Source organism: Pholcus phalangioides, unplaced genomic scaffold (assembly GCF_987345545.1).
Source record: "Pholcus phalangioides strain wild (caught in Gottingen) unplaced genomic scaffold, Ppha-v1.0 ptg000041l_1, whole genome shotgun sequence".
Classification (NCBI taxonomy): Eukaryota; Metazoa; Arthropoda; class Arachnida; order Araneae; family Pholcidae; genus Pholcus; species Pholcus phalangioides.
The window spans coordinates 2,904,188-2,919,720 of record NW_028301627.1 but is presented as its reverse complement, the minus strand read 5'-3'; the positions used below and the strand labels follow the sequence as shown (position 1 = coordinate 2,919,720).

The window sequence follows — 15,533 nt, the reverse complement described above, 5'->3', positions numbered from 1 at the left end:
AAAAAATTAAGAACAAGCAAATTGACTGTTTTCACGTGTAAATGTAGGAATAGCACCAAATAATGATACGGAAAAGTTTAGAATTTTTTTTCTCACTTTTCTTGCCGAAATTTCCGTCGCTCGAGGCCCCCCTCCCCGTATGGTATACGTCGCTTGTTTTCACGACAGTTTTAGTCGTTTGTTACAGTCGATGTGCTACTGATAGTTATCACGGATGATTCTTATTGTTTTGTTTACAGTGAGTATTCAAAAACTAAAAATATAGTATTCAGGAATGGAAGAGCAGAGAAGTTTGTAGGGTGGCTATCTCAACAGCACACTAAATATAATGCCTCACGACTGGCAACGATGGGTTGTGTGACGTCACGCTATGTTGGCCGAAGTGAAGCGGGATATTTTGCTTGTGGCACGGAGTCAAACACGCGGTAGTATTCGTGAGTTATAGGCTTATGTATACATATTTTTTGTTTTTTTGAAAAAATTTTGAAATGGTCTACAAATGTATTATGCCATTTTGCAATGGCAATTACAAAACAGGATCAAAAGTAGCAACTTTTGGGTTCCCTAAAGAAGGCGAGTGTAGAGAAAAGTGGATTCGGTTTGTTCATAGGAAAGATTTTATTCCAACCAAGCATTCTCGGGTGAGTAGTAATTAATGTTATGTTCTTTGAATAAAAATAAAATTTAGTACCACTTACGGTGACCCGACCCGTAATGTGTTTTAACATGTTTATTTATTGAGCTCTGGAGAGAAATGTTTGTGCAATGTTACTGTGCTCTGTTTTCATTACTTCTTATTTTCTCAATTACAATGAAAAACATTTAATAGTGAAAATTCTTTCAACCAAGATATTTTTTTTTTCATTTTTCTTTAGGTGTGTGAGTTGCATTTTGCAGAGACAGATAGAGAGGGAATCCAAGATGTTTGACACCAAGAATGGCAAGTTAGTTATTGCAAAGCTGGATAAGCCTCGTCTACGAAAAGGGGCTTTTCCAACAATAATACCTGGTGCCCCTTCATATTTGTCTAAAGCAAAAGCTTGCAGAATGAGCTTAGATGAAAAGAAGGAAGCTAAAGAGAATGAGCAACTTACAGTGACTATTGCTGAAAGTTTAAAATCAAAGCAAAATGAAGATGAAAAAGATTTTTTGTCATGTCACGAAAAACTTAAGGAAAAAATCCAAATCCATCTGAATGAAGAATGGTATGTATTGAAAAATAGCAAGGATATTATCATTGCAAGGGTAAGCAATAGTCCTAATGTTGCTCCTTGTATAACTCATTCTGTTGTGGTTTCACCAGATTTTGAGGTTAATGTTTTTATTGCATCTTGTAAAATGAATACGATTGGTAAGCACAGTCTACCAACAAAGAGCAAAAGTTTGAAATTCTTTTGCGACATAGCTGACTGTTTGGAATCACTGGCACAAGGACATACAGATACTAATGAGACATTACTCTCTCACATTGTTGAATATATTGAGCTATTGCATTCAGGAGTTCATACGGAGCAGAAAGATATACTGGAATTTTGCATTCATCAGATGAATAATTTTCTGCTTCCAACGATGAAAAGAACTTACAAATCACATTATCTTGTGTTTTTTAGTCTCTTACATTCCATCTCACCCCATGCCTACTGTTTCATGCGAGCTTATTGTTTTTTTATCATGCCTCACCCCTCCACGATAAAAAAAGTTTGTGGTGAACTGAATACCAATCCTGGGAAGGAAGTGTTCATTACATGCGATACATTAGAGAAAGGTTTGTCTCTTTGGGAGAAGCCGATAAAACTGTATCTTTGATTGTAGATGAAATCCATATAAAAAGTTATTTTGACTACAATGGTGGTAACGTAGTTGGCGTGGCATATAAATCTACTGTAGCGGCTACATCAGCCCATGCATTCATGGTAAATAGTTTTTTCTCAAAATATAAAGATGTAGTATATATTTTGCCAGTGCATAATTTTAATGCTTCAGATTTTCATTCGGTAATCCGGAAATTGGTTAATGCACTAACCACCATTGGCTTTAATGTGTTGTGTATTGTAACAGATAACAACAGTATTAACAGCAAAGCAATGAGCTTTTTTTGTACCCCTAATCAAGTCAATATTGTTTATCCTCACCCATGCAATGATGCTAGGCTATTGCAATCTATAGAAATAGCCCCATTGTTTTATGTCATTGATTGTGTGTACACATTTTAAAATGCATCCGTAATAACTGGATTGCACAAAAATGTAATGATCACAGTTTTTATTTCCCTAATTTTGATTTGGCAGAACCACATCAAATGTATAGTGCTTCTTTTGGTTCTCTTCGCAAGCTGAGAGAAACAGAAGGTGAGAATCTTTTGAAGTATTGCAGAGGGTTATCTTTAAAAGCTCTGTATCCAACAAGCTTAGAAAAGCAGAATGTTAAATTGTCCTTGCAGGTGTTTGATCCATTTGTTGTCTCAGCTCTTCGGGAATTGGGTCCTAAGCACAACATTGCAAACTGTGAAGGAACTGCCAAATTCATAGAAATAATTTCATGGTGGTGGAATGTTGTCAACGTAAAAACACCATATAAAGGGGCACGTTTTAATGATCCTCAAAAAGAATCATTGTATTTTACTGATAGTGATAACAATGTTGTGTTTCTAAATAATTTTATAAATTGGTTGGATCGATGGGAGAAATATTCTTTAGATAACGGGAAGCTGTCTAGAGAGACCCATAACGCCCTACGACATTCTACATATGCTTTGTCAGAGCTTGGTGCTCATTGTGTGACAGATTTAAAGAAAGATTATTTTTTACCAGGATCTGTTCAGAGTGATCCATTAGAGGCACAATTTGGTAAATATAGACAGTTGGCAGGATCACAGTACCATGTGTCTATGACAGGTGTATGAATCAGAGTCGAAGTTAAGATTACAGAGCACCATGAAACTTTCTTACAATTCTGGTTCACGTGGTACTGTTACAGTAGATGACTTTGATGTAGACTCTGACAATTTGACATACATCACAAATTTCTCTGCGTCCATTGTTAATCTTCTTCCTCAAATATATGTTGATGGCAATGATATTGAAAAATGTGAAGAAATATTGCCTGTAATTGTTTATCTAGCAGGCTATTGTGTTTTTTCCACTTTGAAATTTCTTAAATGTAAATTTTGTGGTGAAAAGCTCTCTCTTGAAAGGGAACTAAATTATGATAATTCGTATGCATTTATCAACAAACTAGATAGAGGAGGCCTGGCATATCCTCATCCTGATGTTACAAATGCTGTCGTTTACAGTTATGTAATTGTGCAAAAATTGGTTTCTGATCCTCTTGAAGAGATTTTTCTTAAATGCCATTTCTGGCATCGTGTTTATACTTTATATTTCTGGCATCGTGTTTATACTTTATATTTTCGACATTGTGTTTATACTTTATATTTTTGGCATCGTGTTTATACTTTATATTTTCGGCATTGTGTTTATACTTTATATTTTTGGCATCGTGTTTATACTTTATATTTTCGGCATCGTGTTTATACTTTATATTTTCGGCATCGTGTTTATACTTTATATTTTTGGCATCGTGTTTATACTTTATATTTTTGGCATCGTGTTTATACTTTATATTTCTGGCATCGTGTTTATACTTTATATTTCTGGCATCGTGTCACATACTTCATACTTTTTGCATCGTGTTACAATTACATTTCTGGCATCGTGTTATATACATTATATTTATGGCATGCTATACTTAATATTTTTGGTATGTTATATGCATTACATTATGTACATAATATTTGTCATGTTATTCATTGTATTTACCATCCTCTTGTGCAGTTTAATTTGTGTCCATAAATGAAATAAAAATATTTTAATGTTGTACTTGACTAGTTTGTTGGGTTTCCCTCCCCTCCTCGTTTGTAATGGAGAAAATTCCTAAATCACCAGAAGGTAATGTTTAAATGTTAAGATCTGAATATTTAGCTGCCAAAGATTTCACTAAAAAACGGAAGTATTTGTTGTAAGATAAGGTCATCTTTTCTAGCATTATTTTAGTTTTGCTGTATTTTTTTCATGAAGGCAACGTTATTTAAGAGCTGCCAACAATCACCATTAAAAATGCATATGCTATTACTTTGAGGACCAAGAAAAAATATTGTTGTAGAGAGGAGATCGTTACATTAAGATTACGTGTACAGTTAAATCCTGTTATAAGGAACTCTCTCTCTCCTAGAGACTGGAGAAATAACTTCGTTATAGAGGAATTCCAGGTTTTTTCATTGTTCCCATGAGAACATATCTAGGGGATTAGAAAAGAGTTAAAAGATTTTTGCTGCCTGCATATTATCAGTTGCCAACATTTTAAATTTGGTGGTATCTCTTCTGAATCAGAGTTATCAATATCTCCATAAAATGCGTTTTTAAGTATTTATTTCACGGTATAAAATTTATAATTTTTTTAATAAATATATCAACTGATTAATTATGTATTAGTTTTATTAAATTCGGTTTTTCATTGTGGTGATTTAGAGCGAAATATAGATGGTCTTGCCATTTCAAAATTTCTTCAATAAATATCTTTATAGATGGATTTATCATGGTGAATTTTTTTTTTGAGAGGAGTTAAACATCTTAGACACGGCAATTCCAAACCAGATTTCAAAAATGTTATGGAGGGTTATATTGAGTATCATTGTAGCGAGGTCTCACTTTACTGTTATTTTTAAATTTATCGCGAAATTAAAAATCCCTTTAAATCTGTCTAGTAATTCTAAAAAAAAAAAAAAAAATGCACGAACATCGCATTTTAGTAAAAGAGGGAAAAGTCTTGCAGTGAAGCCGATGTCACCAATGCATTTTCCTCTGAGCCAATTCGTGCTGACGCCACATTCCAGTTCCGAGGCATTTCTAGTGTGGTGTTGTTTTTCGCTTGTTTTCACGACAGTTTTAGTCGTTTGTTACAGTTGATGTGCTACTGATAGTTATCACGGATGATTCTTATTGTTTTGTTTACAGTGAGTATTCAAAAACTAAAAATATAGTATTCAGGAATGGAAGAGCAGAGAAGTTTGTAGGGTGGCTGTCTCCGGTGAAAAGAAAGATACAACTGTCACATAATAAAAGATGAAAGCCTAAATCACTCTGTGAGCCCCTCTCTCACTTATTTTATCTGAAGAGACACTAAAGGCAAGGGGCATCTGAAGAAACAGGCGGCCCCTGCTATGGGGGGCGGGGGAAGATGGTGTTCGTGTGAGTGGCAGACGCGACTCGTATCAACACTCCGTGATCGGAAACGAACTATCCCATACACATGGCAAAAAATAAATAATTAAAAAAAAGGAGGACACTAAAACCAAAACTTCTGCACCCATAAAGAGCTCTCTCAATAGTATCGGTGCTCTCGTGGAAGAGAAGCACTTCCTGTAATCTATGAGTGAATATCTGAACTCGCTGAAGCCTATTTTCGGGAGAAAATAAAACCGAGTATTGATGTAAGCCCATAACTGCATGTAAAACTGAATGAAAAATTGTATCGTTATGGAAAATTCAACCAAATAACGATATACAAAAATATGTACGGTTGTAACGAAAAAACACACGACAGTGATATTGGCGGGGAAATTTCTAGGGTATCGCACCAGAATGTTGCCGTTGCTATGGATTTTTGGTAATAGTAACCAATATTTTTCTAATTTAAACAAATAAACACATCGGTTTTTTATATATTTTTTTCTATATCATAGAAAAAAATTGAAATATTCTGTATAAAGGATCATCGAAAACCTCCGATATATGGGAACTATATTTTGCGGCGAAGAAGGAATACACTCTCTACCTTTCTCTTCACTGCAAAGTTAACCTGAAACGGACTATAGTTGTATAACTTTTCTCATCCTTCCTAACTTCTTGCGAAGTGCAAGACCCGCCCAAAAGAGGCATTCGAACTGGACACCCTAGAAAATACTTCACTTGAAAATGAATGACATTGCTGAAAGACAAAATTTCCAAGTGGGTATCCAAGGGTTCGAGCCGTTCCTATCATTTATAAGTATGTAAGAGCGTGATTTTTCTGAAAATTGTGTTGAAGAATCGCTATCGGCAAGTGAAGTTGTGAACCGCGACACACTGTGGTGCTATCGATCAGAGGCTCCATGAGATTTATTTTGTGAAAATTATGTTGAACATAACGGCGTTTGGCGTCATGGCTCTCAATCAATATGCCATGAAATTTCTGGGAGCCATTGGAGTGCTTTAAGATCAAACGATACAATTTAGGTTACAATATCGTTTCTGATGGTACTGAGAACAAATTATTGATTTTTATATTTTTACCTCCTTTTCTGATAGAGGGAAATAAATGAACATTGCTTAATTTCCGAGTGTCTTGTTGTAAAATAAATGCGACAGTATTTACTACCTTTGAAAATGGTTAAAAAAAATCGGATCAAACGGACAACCGTGTCATTGAAATTCTTGATTACTCTGACAAATGAAATGTTTATTGCTCAACTAATAATCATAACTACATGGGAAAAAAAGCACAGCTTTTATTCATAAACAAAAAAAACAAACATTTTCTTCTTCCATTGCATTATCGAGGGTTTTATTTGAGCCATGGCATCTCTCCAGCGTGAAATCTTTGTGATTCAATAAACTTCTGATGACAGAAAACCTTTTACTACAGAACACTTAGGCCGAACGCATACTGCAGCGGGGAGGTAAGAGGACGACTAGGAAGGAGAAAATGCATCGGGGTGTAGATAGAGGTACTCGCACATACTGAACGAGGCGGAGGAGAGCGAAAATGCCCGGAGAGTTTCTGAAGGGTAAAGAACTGAGTGGGTGTGATGATGTGATTCCCCCTCAGAATTTTTTTTTTCGAAGAGAGGGAGGAGAGAAACAAACCAATCAACAGACAGCGAAAGGCCTCACTTCGCGGTAAAAACAAACCGAATTGATCATGTCGCTTACCTCGATGAGTGGCCTCTTTCTCTTCTTTGTCTCTGCTCGAGTATGTGAGGCGTAGAACAAAACAGTACAATTGTTTTCGACGCTTACCTCTATCTTTTACTTCCCCGCCGCAGCATGTGTTCAGCCTTATGGTATGCCGCTCACTTTCACTATGGAGTCTGTCGTGAGTAGTTTTTCACCGATCGTAGCTTTTTTATGTAGTTGTTTAATTTAGTACATATGGAGATAAAATAGGAAAAATTGTGTATTTGTTATTCCATTAAATATTTACGTGTTTATACGGGATGTGGTTTGTAGGAAAAAATTTCGAAGGTCATGGATATTCAAAAAATCCGTCAAGTTGTTTATGTTCTATACAAATGTTAACCCCAAGGTCACAACATTCAAAATGTCCAACGAGGTGATTGAAAAAAAAAGATTCCCATAAAAATTATGGATGTCTCTCACACACACACAAAAATACAACCAAAACACAGCAACCCAATATAAAAGCATATAGCACGTAACAACTACCAATTAGTATCACATAATGCACTGCCCATAGAGAAGATTATGGCTGTCTTAATCTAAGTATGGATAGCTTTTCGATTTACCCCACTATGTTTATCGTACTTTTTTTGTGCGTATTAATTGTGTCAGAATTTACGACCCTCGGAAGTAAGCTATTCCATTTATTGACAACCCTATTACAGAAAAACTCCCTGCGCCACACCACAACAGATTCACAAGTGGTTGAGAAAAACCACAGTTTTATTCCTTTGGGACCATTCAAGTATTATGTAAGCAGATTTTTAGCCATTTTTGACCCCCTTTCCCCCCCCCCCCCCCCTTGTCAGCAAAATTTCGTCAGCAGCTTGGAATATATCATATCTTCAAAAAGGGTGGTTGATGTCGTAAGCAACCTTCAAACCCCCCTCCCCATCAAAAGTCAACAAATCCAAAACCCCCCTCCCCGATGCTGACGTAATACTTGAATGACCCCTTTGTTGTACACAGATGTCATCCAACACTACTATGATAAGATTCATTGTTTGGAAGAAGTCATCTTTTGGAATCGATCTAATGCGGAAAATTTGAATAAAGACCGCAAAGAAAAAAAAACCTTTTCAGATAACTTTTTCCAATTTTCATCTGTTAGTCTCCCTATTCGGATACATAACTTCTATAAACCTTGTGTATTTGAACATTGGTAAGAGCAGTTTATGCTCTCCACACTAATGTTGGACAAAGTGAGAAAACAAGAAAAACAAAAGTTCAAATTATTTTTGTGTCTAACCCTTGAAAAAAAGAAACATACTTTTCAGTCGATTCTTTGCGCAGAAAAAGTAATTTCTTGTTTTCCCATAATGGTTAATCCCCAAAATACAAATAACCACCATTTTAGTTTATTTACAGGTGAATAAACGAAAAGTTCGCTGACTTCAAGGAAGGAAAAAGCCAGACGTGAATTTTTCAAATGTTGTGAGCGGAAATAGCAAAAAATTCAAACACTGTATACAGGAAAAGTTAATATTTTCAATGTATGGAAAAAAATTTCAATTCACGAAAAAAATTCGTCGTACTAAACGGGAAAACGTTGTAAGCTGGGTTGACTATTTGAATTGCAGATTCGAGAAAATATTTCATAACGAAAATTGCACTCGTACGGCATCTCACGAATATCAATTCTTTTGTGATAATTAAATGCCCGCCATAACAGAACGTTTCACCACAATAATCACACCTATACGACTTCTCACCAGTGTAAACTCTGTGAATATTCAAACTTTCCAATTATACAAAATTTTCTACCTCAATAATCGCACTCATGTAGCTTCTCTTTAGAGTGAACTTTTTTGTGTTTATTTAGATCAACGATTCGAAAAAACATTTTATCGCAAAAATCACATACATATGGCTTGTATCCAGTGTGAATTCTTTTGTGAATATTTAAATCACCGATTCGAGAAAATGGCTTACCGCAATAATCGCATTCATATGGTTTGTCTCCAGTGTGAATTCTTTCGTGAATATTTAAATCATCGATTCGAGAGAAACTTTTACCACAAACATCGCACTCATGCGGCTTCTCACCAGTGTGCAATCTTTTATGTCTGCTTAAATGTCCAATATGTGAAAACATTTTATTGCAGACACCGCACTTATATGGTTTTTCTCCAGTGTGAACTCTTTTGTGTTTGTTCAAATTTCCGATTTCAGCAAATGCTTTACCACAAACATCGCAATCATATGGCTTCTCACCAGTGTGAATTCTTTTGTGTTTATTTAAAGTGCCGTTTTCAGAAAACCTTTTACCACAAACATCACACTCATGTGGTTTCGCTCCTGTGTGAATTTTTTTGTGGTTATTTAAAGTGCCGATTTCAGAAAACGTTTTACCACAAACATTGCACTCATGTGGCTTCTCTCCAGTGTGAATTTTTTTGTGTACGTTTAAGGCGTCGTTTCGAGAAAACGCTTTACCACAAACAGAGCAATCATATGGCTTCTCACCAGTGTGCACTCTTTTGTGTTTGTTTAAAGTGTCATTTCGAGAAAAAATTCTATTACAGACATTGCACTTATATTGTTTCACTGCTGTGTGAATTCTTTTGTGACTAGTAAAAGTGCCATTTTTAAAAAACCTTTTACCACAAACATCGCATTCATATGGCTTTTCACCAGCGTGGGCTCTTTTATGTATGTTTAAAATTTCGTTTTGAGAAAACGTTTTACCATGAACATTGCACTCACGTGGCCTCTCTCCAGTGTGAAATCTTCTGTGAATGTTCAACTCAGAGATTTTCGAAAATATTTTCCTGCAGCACTCACAATTATGCGGATAATCTTTAATACCGAAGTGATCATGAAAAATTGGTTCGGAATTCATCACATTCAATGTTGTCGAGATCCGAATGCAACTAGAATTGTCTCCATCTACATCATGTCCGTTATATGATTTCATAGAAGATGTTTCATCCATTTCAAAAGAGAAGAATGTCAAAGATGTATTGAATCATCATCTTTGTAATTCATCAAGTTCCTTGTCTGATTCAATATTTTCGTAAATACTGTTGTTGAATTTTGACCTGTATAGAATTAGAAGTATTCTTCATATTTTGAAAAGTATCTCCGGTTACCTAGAAAAAAATAGAGTTATATATCATAATATTTTCCATACGTCAACCTATACAGTAAGCAAGATATTAAAATTATCACTTCAACAAAGATAATAATAATATGCAGTGGACGCCCCTTATAACGTTCTATTAGGAACATTCGCAAAAAGCATTTTAAAGCAGAAAACGCTTTAAACAAGAAATTTCAATGAGTAATATTAAGTGTTGGGACTACGGAAAAGAGTCGTACTATCTGGGAAGATGTTTCAGGCGGGAACATTACAAGCGGGATCGACCGTACGTTAAGTTCTTACGATCTCAGCTAAAATCATACTCCAGAGTATATTCTTCAGAAATGTATGAAACTCCAGTAACATCCTAGGTAGGGCAGTTCTAATTGATCGATCAAATATTGAGATTAAAATTTTAAGTTGATTTAATCGACTCGATCAATCCAATTAAAATTCATGTAATTTTAGTAAAAATGTTAATTAACCTCTAGCGCTGGAAAGACGTGCTATGTCGCTTGTTATCTGCTTCTAAAGCGGCAATGGTGTGCTATCTACATCTACTTAATTTACTCTGTTTATAATATATATATATATAAGTAAGTAGGTATTACATCAATGCAATATTTAAGCGTGCAATCAGTAGTGCTATTGAAGAGAACTATGTTTGTTGTAAAATTTTATTTGTTTTATTGCGGTACAATAAATAAAAACAACGGCATGGGTTATGTCGATTTACAGGATAACTACTTATTTTCCTTTCCTATGACGAGAAAATTTTATAAAAGCTAAAGAAAAATATTTTCTACCTAATCGATATGACATGTTTCAACGCATTTGTTTTATTTCGCAAAGCACATCAATGGCAAAAAATATTCATTTTCAAAATTTCGGCTGGATGTTGCTGAAGAAATCTTACAAAGTATAAATATTCCTGAATACAGAACACGCGGAAAGCCTTCTGAAGATAATATACCACTGCATCTGCAGGCAAAATAGTGGGGGATATTTTCCAGGAAAAACTCCACCTACAAAAGGTTAACAAAGGCCTCAGCGAAAGTGCAAGGTATGTGTAAAACACAATAAATGCAGTAAAACTGTCTGAGAGTGTAAGAAATGTCTCGTTGCATTGCATATTCATTATGAGGATTGCCAAATGGTGAGAAAAGAGTTGTGATACTTTCAGGACCCAGATCCGATGGATACAAAATTTCACCCTTCTTTGGATAAACTATTTGTAAAAAATAATAATTATATACCATTTATTTCAGTATTGAATGACAAACTCGAGAACCTTCTTTTTTTTAAAATGACCATAACTGACAGAGCAAAGTTAACAGATGGTTGGCCAGCAGAACCTTGAGCCAAACAAAAGCATAAAAAGCTGCACACAAAAAAAATCTCGTTGATACCCATTTACAAGATTTTTATTTTTTTATTTGCAAAATGCATATAAAAGACAAAACAAAAGCCACATAGAAAGGACGACATGAGCACAATAATCATATTGGGCCCCAAGGGACATAAATAATGTCCTTCCAGGCAGCCCTATGGATTAAATTATTATATTTTTCTGCCATTTTCCAAGTACCATATGTTATGTTAATAACAAATTTTATGTAATAAGATACGAATGTTTCAAAAAGTGAAAATCGCTGTAAAAATTTGAATTATCAGATCTGAAATTGTTGAACTATGATATTTCTTGCACAAATAATGAGTACGAAGGTTTTAACAACTGGCTGTTGCGAAGATATATTTTGGAAAGAGAGAAAATTCAGCGGCCCCTGCAGGGAATCGAACCCACGTCCTTTCACTTTCCGGGTGAATGCCCGACTACAGAGGCACGGAATCTCTCAATCTTTCCTTGGAGCTCGTATACCTGGAAAGTGAAAGGACGTGGATTCGATTCCCAGCAGGGGCCGATGAATTTTCTCTCTTTCCAAAATATATCTTCGCAACAGCCAGTTGTTAAAACCTTAGTATGGTAGCGGAGAGTGACGTCATCCTTGTACAAATAATGAGTATATGGAATAAATTTACCTTTTCGTTTCACAATACTATTCATACATACACACACATACATATATACACATATAAATACGTATATGGTATAGATATATATATGTATACCCCCACTTTTTTGTACCATGACAACGTGAAAAATGTCTGTTTCCGCCATGATTAAATCATCCCAATATTTCCCATTGATGTCATTATTTATATTGTATCCTACGAAAACAATCTTCAAATATATTTTTGTAATTTTGTATGCTTTTTGCATACATGAAAGCATCATATTTATTGTTACGATTATGAGCTGTCGACTTAAATGAATCCACTATTTTTGGAACAGTAAACGAAAAACATTTTTGAAAAAGTTGTTCTTTTTTAGGACTTTAAATTCATGTTTGATTCTTGCCGAAGTTCTGTTTGTTTTCCTCTAGAACCAATTATTGTTTTTGAACATAAAATTTATAAGTCTATATATAAATATATATAGACTATATATAAATGTATAGCTGTCTAATTTCCAATGTATGACAATTTATATTGTTATCATATGTATGCCACGTTTGTATTATTAATGTGCTTGCTTTGTTGTATGCATTGGTGTACGCAAAGGGGGTAGGGGAGATTGGGGTTCTAACCTCCCTCAAGCTGAGACGATAGTGTTATTTTGCAGGAAAAAACTTAACCCCCCCCCCCACAAGAAGAAAAAAAAATTGACCCCCCCCCCCCTACACCAACAAAATTCTCCGTATGCCTATGGTTGTTATGGTTGTATGTATTACTTAATTTCGTAATATTGGTTAGGTAAAGCCCCACCCCAGGCACATAATTCATAAGTTATAATTGAGTAAATCCCACACATGCATAAAAAAAAAATGTCCTTTAAAAAATCTCCATCTATTAAGTATTTAATTTATAAAGTAAAAACTATATAAATTCGGATTTTACTAGTTAATTTATCACATTGCAGGTTCCATTTTAAATCATCCTGTATATTAACTCGTAAGTATTCATGTTGGTTGTATTTCATGACAATTGCAGTTCCGTTGTGTTTGTCGGTGGCAAGTGTGTATTTTAATACTTTCGGGTGTAAGCCCGAGCCTGACTCGGGATGCCATTTTTGTTCAAGGGAACTAAGCCCGAACTTTTAACTCTAGTAGCTATAAAATGGCTGAATATATATGTGTTCCTAGTGTTTTTAAATATAATCTATAAATCTTCTAGTTCCAAAAAAAAAGGAAAATAAATAAATAAATATATATATATATAGATGACACCAGCCAATGTATGTAGCTTGTAGCTTTATGTAGAAGTAAGTATGGTTGAAACACATTTGTCTTCCTCTTCCTAGGTAAGGTAGCCATATTTGTTGATGACATGATTTTTTTTTAATAAAAACCATTTTTAGATATTTGTACAACATTTGGATAAGTTTTTACACAGAATTGTTTGAAATTTTATCTTAAAAAAAATTATGGTTTTTTATGCGGAACTTTTTTAAAACTCTAAAACATACTTTTTAATTATTTCTCATTAAACATTAATTAATTGTACCATTAAATAATTGCTATATAATGAAAGAAAAGAGTTTGAAATTTATAGCTAAAAAAACTGTTGAGATATATTCTAAATATTAACAAAAAAAATCATTAAAAGTGCCAAAACCCCTCAGTCCACAAGGACAAACATAGTCGAAATAGCTTAGACCCGAAAGTGTTAATCGAGATCTCGGAATTAGAGTTTATGTTTCATGTTTTAATGCATTGATGCTGGGTACTGTGCACATTTAATTCAAGTTTGTTTTCGGTCATCCACTGATTAATGTATCTGAGGTCTCTTTCTGTTTTTTCTATAAGTTTCTCAAAGTTGTCGTGTTCCATGTAAAGACCTGTATCATCAGCGAATGTTATAAGTTGTCCGTTTAGATTCAGCAAACAGAAGTCATTAATATAAATCAAGAATAATGTAGGGCCCAAAACTGATCCCTGAGGGACACCCTTTTGAACCTGTAGGTATTCACTTATTTTCTTATTTATGACGACTGCCTGTTGTCTTTTACAATAATTCAAGTTTTGAACCATTCCAGAATACCTCCTCCAATACCAGCTTTACGCAACTTTTTTGTTAGTATATTTAGATCTACATTAGCAAACGCTTGAGTGGATTAATTTCAACGAATTAATTCGCTCAAGAGATCTTAAAAGGTATTGGGGCAGGGAAGGAGTCCCTGAATCCGTTAAAACAGCCCCATATGCATCTACTGACCTGCAGTTGAAGAGTTGATGATGAATGAATCATGTCTGAGGGATCGCTGAATCCAAGGAAGATGGAATCATAATTGTATCTCTTGGTGATCATGATCATTATTTGATGATGGTTTGACTTTTCAAGACCGTTTACGACTTGACTTGTTCTTTGGAACCAACCTAGGGCTTTGGAGCGGACAAAAAAAAAAACCAGCTTTTAGAGTGAGAAAGAATCACCATATAATTAGAAGGTATTTGAAATAGGGCTATACATGGGATATTTATCATACATAATATACAATGAAATCCCGCTACAACGAACTCCAACAAACCGGAGAAATCACTTTGTTATAATGAAATTTCGTTGTAAAGGAATTCCAGGTTTTTGCACTGTTCGTATGTTAACTTATCTGGGGTATTAGAAAAGTGTTCGTTAAAAAGAGATTTTCGTTAAAACGGGATTCGACTGTATATATGAACACACACATTAATACAGGACTAACATACCCTGGTCTGAAACTATTTAAAAAAAAAGTATTGACAAATCGGATCAAGATCAACGGGAAAATCGTAAATATTGTCGACTGTGACTGCACTCAACTCACGAGATGAATAAATGATGAAATTCGTAGTCGTTGTCTCTCGAATCACCTTCACGCGATGCCATTTCCCCTAGTTAACTAACATTTCACACTTTTTTCTTCTCATTTCTATCTCAAATAACTTCCCTTTTGAAATATTTATATTATGGTAAAATATATATTCAGCATTTATTTTTAATTTTTTTTTTCCTTGATTTTTTTGGAACATTCTTCTCCAAACTGCTTCTTTTTTTTTTATTTGGATACACGAGCGCCATCTCCTGAAAAACGGAATCATCGTCTGCCATGACAGAATCGTAACAAGAAAGTCTTATACGAATTTTATCGTAACGTTCTGAGAAAACTATCGTAAAACTGTAATGAAATCTTATAATAAGAAAAAGATTATTGAATTTCTCGGAAGATGGCGCTTTTGCTATAGATAAAAAAAAATGTATGACCACATAAACTTCCGAAAATCAAGGAAAAAATTTAAAATTTTAGGAAAAATAAATTGATAAAATAGTTTTAGAAAAGTTTAGTGCCAAGGAAAATGAAAAATATCCCATAGGAAAATGGGTAGTCTTCATAAGAAGAGTATGACGTCATGTAAAAAAAA

At 34.5% G+C, this 15,533-nt stretch overlaps 2 protein-coding genes across 2 annotated transcripts in view; one reads left to right on the top strand and one right to left on the bottom strand.

The window, feature by feature from the left end:
- The first annotated feature begins 7,077 nt into the window (after nt 1-7,077).
- Nucleotides 7,078-15,533, top strand: part of LOC149065049 (uncharacterized) — a 99,570-nt gene continuing 91,114 nt past the window's right edge. The window contains exon 1 of the mRNA XM_089254337.1: nt 7,078-7,131. The gene's annotated coding sequence lies outside the window, so the exon portion shown is untranslated. The remainder of the gene's footprint in view (nt 7,132-15,533) is intronic.
- LOC149065056 (uncharacterized) lies at nt 7,801-14,974 on the bottom strand. Its single transcript, XM_089254338.1, has 3 exons — nt 14,841-14,974; nt 14,353-14,519; nt 7,801-10,087 (listed from the first exon to the last, which is right to left on the bottom strand). The coding sequence occupies exon 3, from the start codon at nt 9,928-9,930 to the stop codon at nt 8,761-8,763; it is 1,170 nt and encodes a 389-aa protein (XP_089110464.1). The 5' UTR covers nt 9,931-10,087; nt 14,353-14,519; nt 14,841-14,974; the 3' UTR covers nt 7,801-8,760.

Coding starts and splice junctions, on each gene's coding strand:
- LOC149065056 (XM_089254338.1), bottom strand. CDS start 9,930: ATGGATGAAACATCTTCTATGAAATCATATAACGGACATGATGTAGAT.